The sequence below is a fragment of the Xiphias gladius genome, chromosome 19 (assembly GCF_016859285.1).
Source record: "Xiphias gladius isolate SHS-SW01 ecotype Sanya breed wild chromosome 19, ASM1685928v1, whole genome shotgun sequence".
Taxonomy (NCBI): Eukaryota; Metazoa; Chordata; class Actinopteri; order Istiophoriformes; family Xiphiidae; genus Xiphias; species Xiphias gladius.
This window is the reverse complement of record NC_053418.1, coordinates 10,613,112-10,629,513: the sequence shown is the minus strand read 5'-3', so window position 1 is coordinate 10,629,513 and position 16,402 is coordinate 10,613,112. Positions and strand designations below refer to the sequence as shown.

At 39.0% G+C, this 16,402-nt stretch overlaps 3 protein-coding genes across 4 annotated transcripts; 1 reads left to right on the top strand and 2 right to left on the bottom strand.

The window, feature by feature from the left end:
* The first annotated feature begins 600 nt into the window (after positions 1-600).
* smyd1b (SET and MYND domain containing 1b) lies at positions 601-9,622 on the top strand. Of its 2 annotated transcripts, XM_040156468.1 has the most exons (10): positions 602-856; positions 3,457-3,633; positions 4,045-4,258; positions 5,526-5,656; positions 5,848-5,886; positions 6,809-7,004; positions 7,963-8,055; positions 8,152-8,315; positions 8,441-8,609; positions 9,320-9,622. In XM_040156468.1, exons 1-10 carry the CDS (start codon positions 735-737, stop codon positions 9,482-9,484), a joined length of 1,470 nt encoding a protein of 489 aa, XP_040012402.1. In that variant the 5' UTR covers positions 602-734; the 3' UTR covers positions 9,485-9,622. The 2 variants fall into 2 exon arrangements, with proteins under 2 accessions (XP_040012403.1, XP_040012402.1); XM_040156469.1 differs by lacking the exon at positions 5,848-5,886 and having other exon boundaries at positions 601-856.
* Positions 9,623-10,073: 451 nt separating this feature from the next.
* Positions 10,074-11,086, bottom strand: LOC120805846 (fatty acid-binding protein, liver-type-like). The gene is made up of 4 exons (XM_040156470.1): positions 10,951-11,086; positions 10,539-10,711; positions 10,254-10,346; positions 10,074-10,161 (listed from the first exon to the last, which is right to left on the bottom strand). The coding sequence occupies exons 1-4, from the start codon at positions 11,015-11,017 to the stop codon at positions 10,111-10,113; spliced, it is 384 nt and encodes a 127-aa protein (XP_040012404.1). The 5' UTR covers positions 11,018-11,086; the 3' UTR covers positions 10,074-10,110.
* Positions 11,087-12,664: 1,578 nt separating this feature from the next.
* Positions 12,665-15,198, bottom strand: oxt (oxytocin). The gene is given in 4 exon segments (XM_040155551.1): positions 12,665-12,810; positions 13,644-13,848; positions 14,900-15,024; positions 15,075-15,198. Coding segments are annotated over 4 exon segments (600 nt in total).
* Between the last annotated feature and the right edge of the window lie 1,204 nt (positions 15,199-16,402).

Here is a 16,402-nt window from a genome sequence, read left to right as displayed (position 1 = left end):
TTATATCACACTGTAGGGGCCAAAACCTCGTAGTCACGTTGTAGGGTCTGCCCTCCATTCTGGGGACACTAAAACTGGTCCCATCACAGTGGGTATTTGACTGAGACAATAATGTTGCTCTTTTTATATCATAGCATATGTTACAATGAGAGAGAGAGAGGGAGTAAGTTAGAGAAAGCACCAGAAAAGAGCAGAAGCAGAGAGACAGATCAGCTCCGTTTCTGTCAAACATCTCGCAGCTGTCCAACGTCACCACACACTCCTGACAGACAGCCCCAACTGAGGGACAAAAATAACCCTCAGGGACCCGGCACCTACCAATCCACAGTTGGGGGTGGTTAACAGTACAAAAAGCCAAAAGTGTGACCACGAATTAAAATAGATGAAAGGATCTCAGAGAACGACAATACGTTCAGTGGTGTTACTTTCAAGCAAGGTTTTTGTTTTGTTTTTTTCACAGATCTGTTCACTGAAGACATTTTACTTTTGTACTAAATCACCACCAACCCATTTTTGTCCCTCTTGGTACAGTTCAAGAGGTGAATTGCTATTTTAGTACCTTGGCTGAGGAATGTGCAGTTGTCATTGAAGAACACAGAGGGCACAGATTGGTCTACGAGTTCCTCAACTACCCTATCGCTGTATTTAGCCTCTCTCGAACACTGAAACCCTCCTCTCTTATCCGCTCAGCTCACCATCCATTCACAAGCGTTGCAGGTACTAGTGCAGCTACCATGGCGAACGTGGCAATATTTGACTCACCTGGAAAGGGGAGGGGTCTGAAGGCGACCAAGGAGTTTTGGGCTGGAGATGTGATTTTTTCTGAGCCCAGTCTTGCAGCTGTTGTGTTTGACAGGTACAGTGATAATGCAAGTTGTCGATATGGTTGGGGACATGTTCAGATGCGGGCATTATGAGGATATATGGACAGTTGAATAGTGTATTTTCTGTATTTTTGTTCTCTAGAATTACAATTTATCCACAATATCTTATGTAAGGCCATATAGTCTGATTTTACAGACAATGGTGCTATAGTCTTATAGTAACAGTAATTTAACAGACAACTGTGCCTCCAGTGGAGACAGCTCATCCTCAGGGGGATATTTTTACATACAGTTAGGTATATAAGTATTTGGACAGTGACAATTTTTGTAATTTTGCCTCTTAAACGACCACAATGGATTTGAAATGAAGCCATCAAGATGTGATTGAATTGTAGACTTTCAGCTTTAATTCAAGGGGTTTAACAAAAATATTGCATTAACCCTTTAGGAATAACAGCCATTTTTATGAATAGACCTTCATTTTCAGAAGCTCAAAAGCAATTCTGACGACTGACTGACAAGGTGAGGCCAGGTGAGGCCTTTTCCCTTGTAACTTCATGACAAATTAAGCAGATAAAAGGTCTGGAGTTGACTCCAAGTTTTGAATTTGCATTCAGTAGCTGTTCATGGAAAGTCTCAATATGAGTTCCAAAGAGGTGTCAATGCAAATGCAGGAAGACAGCATTAGGCTGAAAAAACAAAACAAACCCATCAGACAGTTGGCAGAAACTTTAGGAGTGGCCAAATCAACAATTTGGTATATTATTAAAAAGAAGGAATGCACTGGCGAGCTCAGCAACACCAAAACACCAGGGAAGACCACAGAAGTGGATGATCGCAAAATTCTTTCCTTCGTGAAGAAAAACTCTTCACAACATCTAGCGAGGTCAAAAACACTGGAGGAGGTTGGCGTATCATTGTCGAAGTTTACAATCAAGAGACACCTTTGTGAATGTAAATACAGAGGGTTTACCACAAGGTTCAAACCACTCGTGCTAAAAGAAGGGAAGGCACAGCTCACAATCCAAAGCATACCACATCATCTGTCAAACATGGTGGAGGCAGTGTTATGGCATGGCCATGTACGGCTGCCAATGGAACTGCGTCACTGGTGTTTAATGATGATGTGACTGCTGATAGAAGTAGCAGGATGAATTCTGAAGTGTATAGGGCTAGACTGTCTGCTCAGATTCAGCCAAATGCTGCTAAACTGACAGGACGGTGCTTCAAAGTAAAGATGGATGACCCAAAACATACTGTGAAAGCAACACAAGAGCTTCTCAATGCAAAGAAATGGAATATCCTTCAATGGCCAAGTCAGTCACATGACCTCAGCCCAACTTAGCATTCTTTAAACTTACTGAAGACTAAACTGAAGGCAGACAGACCCACAAGGGGCGGCTGCAGTAAAGGTCTTGCAAAGCATCTCAAGAGAGGAAACTCTGCATTTGGTGATGTCCATGGGTTCCAGAGTTCAGGCAGTAATTGACAGCAACGCATTTTAATTCAAGTATTAAAAATAATCCTTATATTTATAATTATGTTGGTTTGTCCAATTACTTTTGAGCCTCAGAAAATGAGACACTAGTTATAAATATGGCTGTAATTCCTAAACGGTTAATGGGATATTTTTGTTAAACACCTTGAATTAAAGCTGAAAATCTACACTTCAACCACATCTTGATGCCTCTTTTTCAAATCCACTGTGGTGGTGTAAAGAGGCAAAATTACAAAAACCGTGTCACTGTCCAAATACTTATGTACCTAACTATAACTGTAACTACAAAAAGTGCAAGTAACAAGAAATAACAAGCAAATGCACGGTAATAATCTTATCTGGAACAGTCAGAAAAGAAAGACCGAAAACTTTGCGAAATGAGACGCATAACTTTGCTCCATTTTGTTATCACCTTAATAAATTATGAAAAATAATGTGAGAGACAAAATTGTGACGATTAAAATTTTAACGTGTTTTATTTTCCTTTAGTATCATCATTTACACTGGTTTTTGAATCATGACATTTAAGGGAAAATGTCTTTAGTACAGAAGCTACTATTTACTGCAAAATTAAAGAAAATTCAGGTGGCATACTTAATTCTGTAAAATATTTTTTAATGTATAAAATAACACAGATTAGATTTTACTGTCTTTACATCAAACCTCCTCTATCTCAGAAATACCCATACTCCTCATAATAATTTCCTACAGCCATTTTTATAGCTCCAACAACAGTTAACAACAATTTGTGTAACAAAATAATCTCAACTCAAGTTCCACTTACTAGGTTCTTTGGACTTAATTCAATTCCCTGATGAAGACTAAGATGGGAATGTTAAAATGAAATTATTTTGTGATGATCAGATCCAAAAGATAATATGGAAAGACTGGACTTTCATGCTCATCTGAAATATTCTTTAAACTGGTAAAAATACACATATATATATATATATATATATATACATATAATAACCCACTATAACAGTGCATTTGGCCACCAGTAAGGTAAAACCAACATACTTAACTCTTCCTTTGACAACCGTCACTTAGGATATTGTATCTGCAATATGCACGTGCTGTAATATATGGATCATAGCATCTTTCCTTTTCGTGTTTCCTCTCCTTTTTCTGCAGTCTAGTGGAGCGTATTTGCCACAGCTGTTTCCGCAGACAAGACAAGCTCCAGAGGTGCGGCCAGTGCAAATTTGCCCATTATTGTGACCGAACCTGCCAGCGTGCCGGCTGGGCCGAACACAAGCAAGAATGTGGTGCCATCAAAGCTTATGGCAAAGTACCAAATGAGAACATCCGGTAAGGAGAAGGAAAAGTAAATAGGGAGTGAGAGAAAGGTGTAACATGGTACTTGAGTTTTTATTCTTTTGGCTGACGAAATACATGTTAATAATAATATTAATCTTCACTTGTTCTCTACAGTCCATTATTGGTAATCCACTCCCCTAAATCAGGAAATATATGTATTGTTTGCTGCAATGTTGATTTTTTTTTTGATCAACAAAACTTGAATGCATTTTTTTACCCCGCCAGTGGTTATTGTTTATTTCTGAGTTGCACCAGTTTTGTCTTTGTGGCAGTAAACTTGCATAACCGTTCATCACGTTCAGTTTCAGTAGTCCTTTAAATTAGCATTGAGATGAAGTGTGTCTGATTTCATTGTGATCCCCAGTCACAGTCACATGTCTTCTTCTTCGCTGTTGTGGCTAGTTTGGCTGCCCGTGTCATGTGGCGACTTGACAAGGAGGGGAGCGTGGTGTCCGACATGCAGCTGACCACACTGGAGGAACTGGAGGACCACATTGCGGACATGCAAGAGGATGAGCTGAAGGAGTTCAAAGTGGACATCCACAACTTCCTGGACTACTGGCCCCGAAACAGCAAGCAGCACACAATCGACGTCATCTCGCATATTTTTGGAGTGGTGCGTCTAAATATCGATACCCCGTATTTTTCATTTCTTCAATATGTGGACACTGTATGTGTGAAACTAAAATGTGTCCCAAATCAGGGGCTGCTTCCATCAGTGCACAATCACTAGATAATAGTGAGCTGAACCGGTCCCTCCTTCCGAAATAAGACAGTCTAGCCTCCCAGAGACTATAAACAAAGGTGTTGAGTCTTCCTTGTCAACTCGTAAAAATCATGGTTTTCATGGTTACCAGAGTGTTTCCTTTTGACAGCTGACAAAGCAGTGAACGCCGGTGGTAAACCCGAGCATGTTCCTTCAGAGCCTACCTGAGTTGTCGGCACGCGCTGGGACACGTAATTCTTTATTCACAGCTAGTACACAGTGTACCTGGTTAACTGTGAATGTTAAACATTTTCAAAAACGGATGGTAAATTTACCTGTTACACCTTGTGCTTTGACCCCACGTTTTTACACCTTTGAAGTGCAGATCATGTAATGTATTTGCCAGTGACTGACAATTACGTGGGGGCAGACGCCTGGTGAATATAATGTACACGTGAAATGCGAAATTATGTGTGACAACGACATTAATTGATAAGGAACGCCCAAATTAACCTTTAACCAACCCACCCGGGGCAGCAAATTTTTGGATCTACTGGCAATTTCGTTCAAATGCGGGCAAAAAACAGGCCACATTTCTGGGGTACAATGTGGTCAATCTACAGCTCACAACCTTTTTAGCTTGTGACAAAGCAAAGAAACATCTACTCCATCACAGATTTCAAATTTCTAAGAGTTGTGAGCAGTTCAACCGAAGAGCTACAATATACTCCCCTTTCATATTTCGTTTGAATTGGTTGTAGATGCCTGAGGAGGTAAAACTATCCAGTATTTGCAGATTTAAAAAAACAACCTATCATTTCACAACCTCTGATTTATCTCTCTCAGATCTGTTGAAGGGTTTCCCTTCCCAAGGTTGGGCACGAGTCATTAGACCTATTATATCAAATATTTGGTTTTAAATGTTCACAGGAAAAAACAAAACAAAAAAAACACTGAAGTAGGCTACAGTTGTCTTGTCTTCATTCACTTATTATGCCTCAGTTTTGTCCTTTGGGACCTTAAAAGGAAATAGATATGTACACTGACGCAAACAGAAAACTATTGAAAAGAGCCTTTTGAAATTTTGACTACACGTTTATACTGTATTATCGATAACCCGTTATTTTTCTCCCCAATTTTGTGTGTTCATACAAAATTATTCCCCCATTTCTCCCAGATCAACTGCAACGGCTTCACTGTGAGCGACCAGAGGGGTCTTCAGGCAGTTGGTGTCGGTCTTTTCCCAAATTTGTGTCTTGTGAATCATGACTGCTGGCCAAACTGCACCGTAATCCTCAACCACGGCAAGTAAGTATTAAAAAAAAAAAACAAAAAAAAAGTGCTATTCAGTTAAGTTCTTATTTTTGTAATTAGCTGGAATTGACTAACTTGAAGAGTTCAAATTCAAACTGTTTGTGTGCTGTTGTGTGTAGTGTGTGAGAATGTGTGTGTTTGTCAGGTTACCTTTGGTGTAAAAGTGCTTCCTGTTTGTCTTTCAGTCAATCGGCTGTGAATACTATGTTTCATTCTCATCAGAGGTGCGTTACCTCAACCTAAGCCTTCTTAAGTGTTATTTTTCAGAGCACCAGAGACTATGACATTTAATATTTAGTCAATATATCATTACAAATAACCGCCAACTCCATCCATTGTAAATGTTATGTACTGTAGGTTTGATGCGACTCAGTTTTCACATCAGTATGTCAACATGCTACTTTAATGCTCTAACCTTTACTTGGCTTATTTAGTATAATGAAAGGCTGTTGTGAGTTTTCTCTGCATATTTCAACCCCACGTATTTATCTCGGTTTGTCTGGTCCACACAAAGTTTTCCACATGTGCTGCTGGTTTGTCACTTTGTGTGTTTGTCCATCATGCCAACACAGATTGCTGTGTAAAAGTTTATTAGTAGCTTCTCTCATTTACATATAACAGCTTTTGTTTCCATTAGTTCACCTCTAACACCATGCAACTCCATGACAAAAAACATTTCCATGCAATTTTTCAATCTAAATATATATTATTTCATATTTAAGCCTTTTATTACTTTTGCTTTAGCATTTACTAAATCTGGATAGGTTTGTCACACATTTAAGTGTGGATTTAGTTTTGCATGTTTGCAAAATGTCGAAAGAAACAAAAATCAAATGGGTGAGACTCAAATTAACTGAACAATAAATGATAGAAAATGATCCACTAAAAATGGTCCGAGCATCTATCAAATACTGTTGCTTCACAGTAAACAGGCGAATACATGTAAATTTAGAAAAGTGGTATTTTTGCAGAATTAATTAAGTGCATTTTGGCTTAAGTTTGAAATAATGTCTCTGATATTCACTAATATCAACTGTCAATCCTACTGAAAGCCACACTATAGAACAGGGTTTCACCATCAGTCAAAAACTGTAAATTCAAGAGTAAATGAATTATTTCGCATATAATTGTGTTTGTCTTCCTCAGGATTGAGCTGCGTTCTTTGGGTAAGATTGCAGAGGGGGAAGAGCTGACAGTGGCGTATGTGGACTACTTGAATTTGTCAGAGGAGAGACAAAGGCTGCTGAAAACACAATATTTCTTTGAATGCACATGTGAGCACTGCAAGAACCGCATCAACGATGACTTGAAGTTGGGGGGAAAGGAAGTGGACGGAGTCAAGGTTTGCGTCTTTCTGCACGTTTGTGTAGATTTTAACATTTACAATGAGAGAATGATTTTTATACTGCACAAGGCAAAAAAGGACCAAACCCTCTCACCACATTTAGTACTGACATGGGGTGATAAGCACAGACAGGAAACATGAGAAGCAGAGCCACAGTGACTATTTTAAGCAAAGATAACTCCCACTGGATTCAACCTCTAAACTTTAATTGCATGCATTCACACATGCATTTGAGAAACTGAGGCAGAAAAAGATGATTGACATGAACTTCACTCAACTCCCATGACTTCAAGGCTGTAACTGTATTTTAATGTTTTAACCAAATACCAGGTATTATTGTGTCTATTTCATGTTACAGTATGTAACTTATTCAATTTCCAACAACAATAACTGCTTGGAATTTGCTATTTAATACTCAGATGTGTAAATCAATGTATGACACTCCATTAAAAGTGCAGTAACTCCATGACATTGACAGACAGCGCTTGGCATTATCTTAATCTGTGAAACACTACACTCCCGTCAGTGCACGATTACCACTCAACTCTATGTGTCAATTTATGATAAGCATACTTCAGGAACTATCAGCAGAAAAAAGAACTTAAGTTTACTCTTTAACAATATAAGTGATATTTTAACCGAAACTGTTGATGGATAACTAAGACTTGTCTGTTAATCACATGAGTATAAAACGTATTAGCAAAAGGTACATTCACATCTTGGACAGGGACCCTTCAGTGGGTCAAAGGTCTTAAGATAAAAATAATCAGGCCTTTGCCTTTACGGACCTCAAGGCAAACGTGTGCTGTCAAACTATGTCCTCTAAAAAAAAAAAAAAAATATTTGAGCACATTTCATTTTGTATGTCATTGTCACTGTGTTAATAATTGAGCGGTTCAAAAGTGCTTGAATCCCTCATTAAAATTGGATTCTTCTCATTTCTCCAACCTTTTAGCCCTCAGAGGAACAAGTGAAAGAGACAACAGATTATTGCTTTGAAATGCTGGAGAAGATGGACAAGGCTCGATTAAGTGGTGACTACCATGAGGTATTGTATCAAATCAACTAGAACCCAAAATAATAAAAAATAAATAAGTAGCTCTAGAAAGTTTTTTTTTTTTTTTAAATTTTTTTTTTCCTTCAGGTGGTAAAAATCTGCAGGGAGTGCATAGAGAAAACCGAGCCGGTTTTGGCTGACACACACATCTACCTGCTGAGGATTTGGAGCACTTTAAGTGAGGTGCAGGCTTACCTGCAGTACTTTGATGATGCAGCAGCGTACGCCCGTAAGATGGTGGAAGGATACATGTGAGTACGATGATACTGAGCAGAACCATCTTGCATGGCATTCTATTTGTAATAATGTCAAACACACTGAGTCTCCAGTGTGAAAAACGATACCAAAAAAAACTAAACTAAACTCCCTCTGACAGGAAGTTGTACCACCCAAACAACGCTGCTCTCGGTATGGCTGCCATGCGAGCAGGAGTGACCCACTGGCAGGCTGGGCAGATAGACATTGCACACGGGATGATCTGCAAGGCCTACGCCATTCTCATGGTCACTCACGGCCCAACACATCCCATCACCAAAGACCTGGAGGTAAACACTTTCTCAAAATCTGCAGTTGGATGTGTTTAAGCTTTTCTTTGGCTATAAAGCCAGTTTGTTAATCTTATCTTGGATACAAAAGATAAGAATCTATTTTTATATTAATGTATCTAAGGACAATGTGATAGTCTTCCCTCATGATAAATTTTTAGCAAGTTTCAGCTCACTGTTTTGCTGTCTGGCCACAAACAACTTTACTGTTTCGGTTCAATCGTCATTCAGACATGGCACGCAGCTCATTTAAACTAAAAAGGGCTTAAAACCCACTGAACACTATCTGCTCAGCACCAAATGTTGGCGAGACACAGCTTGCAACTAAGTGTTGTATTTAGCAGCTAGAGAACTAGCTATTTTCCTCAGAAGTTGGTAGAGACCCAAAACAGAGCTAGGAGAGCAAATATTGGACAGTGGCCAATATTGACTGCTGGATGTATAAATAGGCAACTGTTGGCTAACAAAAGTTCACCTTAACTGTTGCGTTCACAGCTTTTTTTTCCACTGCCAAAGGATCAGCTTTTCTATTGCCCTGCATGTTTAAAGGTTATGGTAAAATTTAAACTATAGTGAGAAATTTGTGTAAAATGTATTTTACAGATTTCCACACTGGTGCTATTTGAACAACTCACAAGCTTGCAATTCAGCTTATTGTATGCGACATCTAACTGATGGTTGGAGATTTTAAACTGCTGGTGTTTCCACAGGCAATGCGGATGCAGACGGAGATGGAACTGAGGATGTTCAAGCAGAACGAGTACGTTTACCATAGTATGAGAGAAGCCGCTCTGAAGAACAAACCAATGACCATGATGCATGAACCCAAGTCCGTGGAGGAGGGAATCAAGAATCTCTTCCACCGAAGGAAGTAATCAGACTTCAGTCAAGAAAACCATCTTATTGTTTAATGTAAACAGCTTTGAGTGTTTAGTCTACACAGTCACGTGATCATTTTCTGTAACACTCACTTTTCTAGTTGCACTTTCCATTAAAAAGGATGTCATGTCAAACTTGTTTTGTTTGCTATTCCAGTGGAACTACAGAAATTCATCATGTTGCCAAATTTAAAAAACACGTTCAGCTGTTATAGTTCACTCTTACATGAAAGGAATTTTTGGTTCTTAGTGCAAGATTGCATAATGTTGGTCATTATTGTGTACTAGACCATGTGACATGTCATACTTGCACTATTAAAAAAAAAAAAATGTGACAAAATTTAAGTTTTGAGCAGTTTAATCAAAATGCCAGTCTAGTGGCCTAAAGACATGTCACCAGGTGTTAATAGTAACTAATTTTTACAATGCACTTTGCCCCAAGCATTGTTCCTTTATAGCCATGCTGATACATGTGGACAGAATGAAAAGGACACATTTCTAAAAACCCACTGTTGGAACTATTCTGGCTGGAATTAAAAAAAAGCAATGATATTTTCTAGTATGACAAAAATAAAAATAAAGAGTGTTGCCTTTTACATTTTTATTATCCCCAGTGCACACAATTACATGCGTTTGCTTGTTCTCTTGTATACAATGCCGTGGAGGGTCATTGTCTGGAAAAGAAAAGAAAAAAAAAAAAAAAAAAGTTAATTGAGAAAAATATTCAAGAGGCGCTGACTTAAAGTTGTGCATTTTGTCTACTCACATTGACAATTGTGTTCCCATCAACCAGTTCTGTAATGGACTCGATTCCCTTCAGGGAAACCTTCAGCTTGTTGCCTTCACGCTGGACCACCGCCTTCAAGAAGCATAACATTAAGATTATGCTTCAAAATCAAGGTAGTTTGCATTCATTTCAGCCAATTCTGGTGCACAGTGCAAGGGGATTTAGTAATGTTAGTGTGCTACATTTACAACTTTATAGTTGAATTTTCTAGTTAACCTCTGTCTCATTTGTGTGTTGCATCCTCGAGTCACTGTCCTTGCTTACCTTGACCTTCTCTCCAGTGATAGTCTCCAGCTCAGCTTCATGTCCAATGGTGAAAGTGTTGACAAGGACCTTTGAGCCGGTTGTGACTGTCACTTTGAAGTTGTCACCAGTCTCCTCAATCTCAGAGATGCTCTTGATATCTTTGCCTTTCTGGATGAGCTCATCAGGGAGACCTAGGACAAAAAGCAAATGGTTAAAGAAACCACTAAACTTTGCAGATTTAAAAAAAAAAAAAAAAAAAACCCGTATAAAATTATCTTAAACTAAAATGAGGTAAACATTTCTTTTTGGTTAGAAAGACTAACTATTTTGCCAGTAAAAAGCTCAGCCTTGACTGCACTTTACAGCCCAAAACACCACAAGCAACTAAGCTAACAGTCACAAAACAGCACTCAGAAAATGCTAAGCTTACCAATTGCCTTCATGAAAGGCTCAAAGTTCTCCTGAGACTCCAGCTGGAACTTTCCAGAGAAAGACATGATGGCACACAGTGAAGGTAAAGTAAGAAGTGGTTATCTGCCTGTTTTATACTCTCAAACTCCAGCCCTGCAATCATTAACTACAGGTGTCTCAAATTAACGTAGCTCCAGGCCACTTCTTCCAGCAGACCTCACAGAAGATCCACCAACACCGATGAGGACAGAGAGGGAGAGATAAAGAGGCACAGAGGGGCCAGACTAAAGTTAGGCGACCTTTAATACAGAGGGGGAAATAGTAAAAGTGTGTGTGACAGCACATATCTTGAAGATCTGGCTCATGCACAGATATTTATGTATTGATTTTGAAAGTCTCACACACATGTATTTGATGACATTGCATGAATCGTACCTCAGCAAGTGCTGACAGGGCATAATGTTGCTGTCATGTTTCATTTTGCTTCTTTCTCTCATCCTCCATCTTCCTTCCTTCCCTCAACCCTCACATTTGGCCTCTTGATTTCGGTTCCTTCTTTTTATCCTGTGTTTCTCTGTTTTCCCTTCCTTTTCTCCTTCCTTAATGCCAGTTCTGTCACCTCTTCCCCCCTTTTCTTTGCTGTACATGACTTTTTACACATTCTTTGCTCTTATTTTTCGGTGCATCTCTGTGCGAAAATAGTGTATAAAATGGAATTTTAGAGAAGATGTTTCTGAATGTCATTGGTGGAATCTACCCTTTTAAAGTTTGCCTGCCGGAAATCACACCATAGCAGAGGAAACATTATATATATATATAACATTATATATATGTGTGTGTGTGTGATGCCATTTTTTTTTTTTGGCAGCTGGTAAAAACCCTCCTGTCACTTCCACAGTGTGAACTATACTCTACATTTCATTAAAAAGGTACTTTACTCATGTGGTCACTTTTCAAGATAATCTTCCTAAAAACAAACACAGCTTTCAGAAAACACACAAAGATAAGACAAAATAATTCAGTCCAGATCAATAATCTGTCATCAGCGTTTCAGAGTTGACAGTCTGATTACTTCAATCTGCTGTCTTTATAAACAATTAACATCTTATGGAAGTTAACAAAAAGTGGATCAAAGGTGACTACCACACAAGATAACCCCTCATTACTGTTGCAACAGTGATATTGTGTCACTGGAGCTGCCACAAAAACACACACAGCGTCATGTGAGGATCCTTTGGATTCATGCAGCGGTACATGACATACAGGATTGTGCAGAGCTGCACATCTAAAAGATAAAGATATCTGTGGGCTTTGTAAATTTTGTGATAGTGGAATATAGTCTGACACAGTGACCTGATAAGATTTATGCTGACTTGTTCTTTACGGAAAGGAGAAAAGGAGTAAGAAGGTTGGAAACCGTCTATGCTGCAGCCATATTAGAAGTACAAGCACAAAATTCAGTCAGGTGGCTCTAAAATAAAAGGCAACATTTTTCACTCTCTCAAAACTTTATTTCAACATGCAGATATCTGGATGACCACTTTCAGTATTCATCCCTATTTTCATACATAAAAATATATTGACAAAGGCACTTTACAGAAGTACGCCAAGGGAAAGAGCAAAATCAGAGTGACGATGACAAACAGAGAAATACAACGATATGAACTAGAACTAGTCCGATTTCATCTCTACAGCTGGAGAGTTTCCTGTCAGACCTTGGAGCCAGAAGCAGCTCATTGGTGGATTCGATGAGGAGAAGTGTGACCAGCCAGATGCAGGAGCCTGAGGATGATGTCACCGGGGTCGCTGCTGTCGAATTGGCCGGGTTGGTCGTCTCCCTCCTCTTCGATAAGGCACGACTGGTCTGTGGTACAACTCTCTGTGGTTAAAAAAAAAAGATCATGGTTGTCTGTTATTGCAACCTCATGCTTTACAATATGTTGTTATCAGGTTTTTGTTACATGGGACCATGAACCTCTGCAGGACAAGAGGGCAAATGTAGGAAATAACAATGACTGAAATAGTACCGCCCATGCAATGGCACAGTATGTTGCTTGCTTTTTAAACAGGTATAGCTCTAGGAGGAATTAAGCTTCTAATGCTGGCGGTATAAGTAAAATAACATTAAAATTGATGTAAACTTGAGTAGCTGGGATCAAAACTGACGTTCTTTTACCACAGAAGCAGTGATTAGTCGGATTTAGCTAAATTAAGTTTGTAATCCAATCGACAGACACTTGAAAACCACATAAATCAACACTATGTGCAGTAAATTTAATCAAGTACTGTACATAAGTACAATTCTGAGGTAAATGTACTTTGCTTGAGTGTTTTAATTTTATATGACAGCTTATTTACAAGTTACTTTTACAGATTCAGATATTTAAAAGCCTATAATAAGTGTTATAAGTACTTTAATTTAAACAATAGCTACAGTCAGCTCCAATTCAGTCAAATAGAACATTAAAGTGCTGTTATATTAATGCAACGCAGTAATTATTATTCACTGGTATTGCTGACGGAGCTATTTTTCCTGCATAGTGGCTACTTTTACTATATAATAAGTAAGTTTAGCCACTTCTGTACTTTTACTTCAGTAGAGATTTGAATACAGGATATTTACGTCTAAGGGAGTATTATCACAGTGGTATTGTTACTTCTACTTAAGTGAAAGGATGAACATATACTTCAGGATTTCCAGGATTTCCTGACCTGCATCACAGCAGAGTCCTGAAGCAGCGCAGCGTCCTCCCTCAGATCCACAGGGCCTCCCTCCCGCCTGGCAGGGGGTGAGCAGGTAGTTCTCCTCCACACAGTTAGCTGCTTCTGGGGAGCCCAGCAGGCAGCCGAGACCCTCCCCGCAGCAGATACTGGGGCCGAAGCAGCGGCCCCTGTCTCCAGGGCCACAAGACATGCACTGGGGGAGGAAACGACAACAACAACAATTTGTGATGTTATTCACGACAATTTAGCACTTTGAAGAGAATAATTATCATAAGCTAATGTGGCTGTCAAGCTTTTTTTCTTGTTTTCTATTTGAGCATAGATAGTTTTAGCCTACGTCCTAACTCAACTCTCTCTTGTGCAATTGTTAAGATTCAAATTCAAAAAAAATCTTGGATGGTACCAGTGGTGCAATGTAATAAAGCACATTTACTGTACTTAAATACTTAAATAATAGGTACTTTACTTAAGTAGTTCCAATTTATGCTACTTTAACTTCAATTTACTTTAAACTTCTACTCCACTACATTTATTTGACAAATTTAGTTATTAGTTACTTTGCAGATTCAAAATATTAATAGAAAAAATACAAATCAATGAAATGATTGTATTATATATATTTTTATAGATTGAGCTAAGTTCTTATAGTGGTTGAAATTAGCCCCACTTTTACCAACTGCAACATTAGTGATCCCTGCACATTAATGCATCCTTAAGTAATCTTTTTATTATGGGCCATTCTGCAAAATGAGTACTTTCACTTTTAGTGCTATAAGTATATTTTGATGCCAATTCCTATTTCCTTATTCTTGAGTAAGATTTTGAATGCAGGACTTCTACTTGAAGCAGAGTATTTCTACACTTTGGTATTGCTACTTTTACTTAAGTAAAAGATCTGACTACTTCTTCCACCACCGGAATGTGCTGCTATTACCGATCTGCCCATCCTGGAAGAGGGATCCCTCCTCTGTTGCTCTGCCTGAGATGTCTACATGTTTTCCAGATTAAAAGTTGGTTTTTTCTTTGTGAGTTTTCCCTTATTTGAATCAAGGGCTTAATTGTGAAGCCATCACAGGCAAATTTGTGAAATGTGATTTGGGCTATACATAATGTATAAATAAAACTGACTTCACTCGAAAATTCCTCTTTGAATCCAACAAAAATTCTTTTCCAGTTTTTTTGTTATCTGTGTCTGAATTTGCTACTTCAAAAACCTCAGTTAGGGACCGATAAAAGAAGTTCACCTTGCGCAGTGGTGCGTCCATGATGGACCTCTTCCCACCGATAGGACAGTTGGAAATGTAACACGCTGAACATACAGACAGGAGAAAAAGTAGGCACGCGGACACAGCAGCTCCAGTCATTTCTGCTGAGAGAGCGAAGGAACGACAGACAGGAGAAAAACAAAATATTTAGTACGACTGACCACAAAATCTAATGTTCAGAGAGCAAATTTTACTCACTTGCGAATGAATAGTAGACTTCAAGTTCTTGTTTCAGATGCTCCCAGGTGATTCTCTCTCTTGCATGGTGCCAGTGACATGTCTTATATACTTCAAGAGCTTCTTTTGAGAGTGACACAGAAACCCAAAAGCCACTTAGAGATCTTTAATGAGTTCGTTTTAGTTACTGTCACCTCCGGAGATGAAGCTGACCACTTGGGAGGCTGGGTCAAAGGGGCCGGGCAGGTCTGTGGCCTGGTTTGCATTTTGCTATTGAGAATCATTAGAGAAGGGCTCGCGCTTGCGTGACCGTGCATGTTCGACATGATGACGGAAAGTCGAAGAGGTCAAGAAGGGGATGGGGAGATGACATTATTCAAAGCCTGAGTGGACATGAGTGTGGTACAACTTTGATCTGCTTTTATTTAAAAAAGGAGATACATTAAGGATTTTCTTCTTTATTAAGTGCCTTTTCCAGGATAGATGGGGGAAAGTGAAAGAATGCTGGTTTCAAAGGTCATGAGAAGAAGTCCATCTCTGAACCTTGGCCTGCTGAGCCGCCATGTTGACTCAACAGTGCTGTACACAGAATGTGTAGCAGAGTGGATGTTTGTAAACAAACCGAATCATGACGAAAAGACACATAAGCAGGCACACACTCCTACAGATTTTCCTTCTTATTAATAAAGTCCTTAATTCCTCACAGGAATTGACACACACATTGTCCAGGTCTGAGGTTAATTGATTTTCATGAGCTACTTAACACAGCTAATGATCTGCCAGAACTCATAAAAGACAGTTTCACTGTTTCAATGATATGAGCTCAATTATTACGGCTCCCTCCTGATCTACTAACTGCCACCTCACCTCTTAGTTAAAAACAATTTAATAACCTCGTCTTTGTTCACTAACTTCTGTGCCAAAAGGGAGGAGTCGGACATTGAGACGTGGACTGACATTTGTCTATTAAGATTTCACAACCACAGAGAGATCACAAAACATGTTTCCAGTCAGCATTTAAAGACAAAAAGTGGTGTAAACTGGACTCAAGCATCACTCAGACAATGTGACAAGCTCGCCACCTAGTGGCTGTGTACGCATTTAATCAATTTATGTATTAATTTTTTCATTTTCTGTTACTGTTCATGTCATTTGACATGCTTCTGCAGGAGGGGCACAAAATAACAGGGACACTTATTATGTAACGTCGTGCAATCCATTATAACAACACCACAAACAAGGCACCGGAAATGACCATTTAGAAAGAAGAAAACAACCTAAGCATTTCTTTCTTTTCTTTAAAAT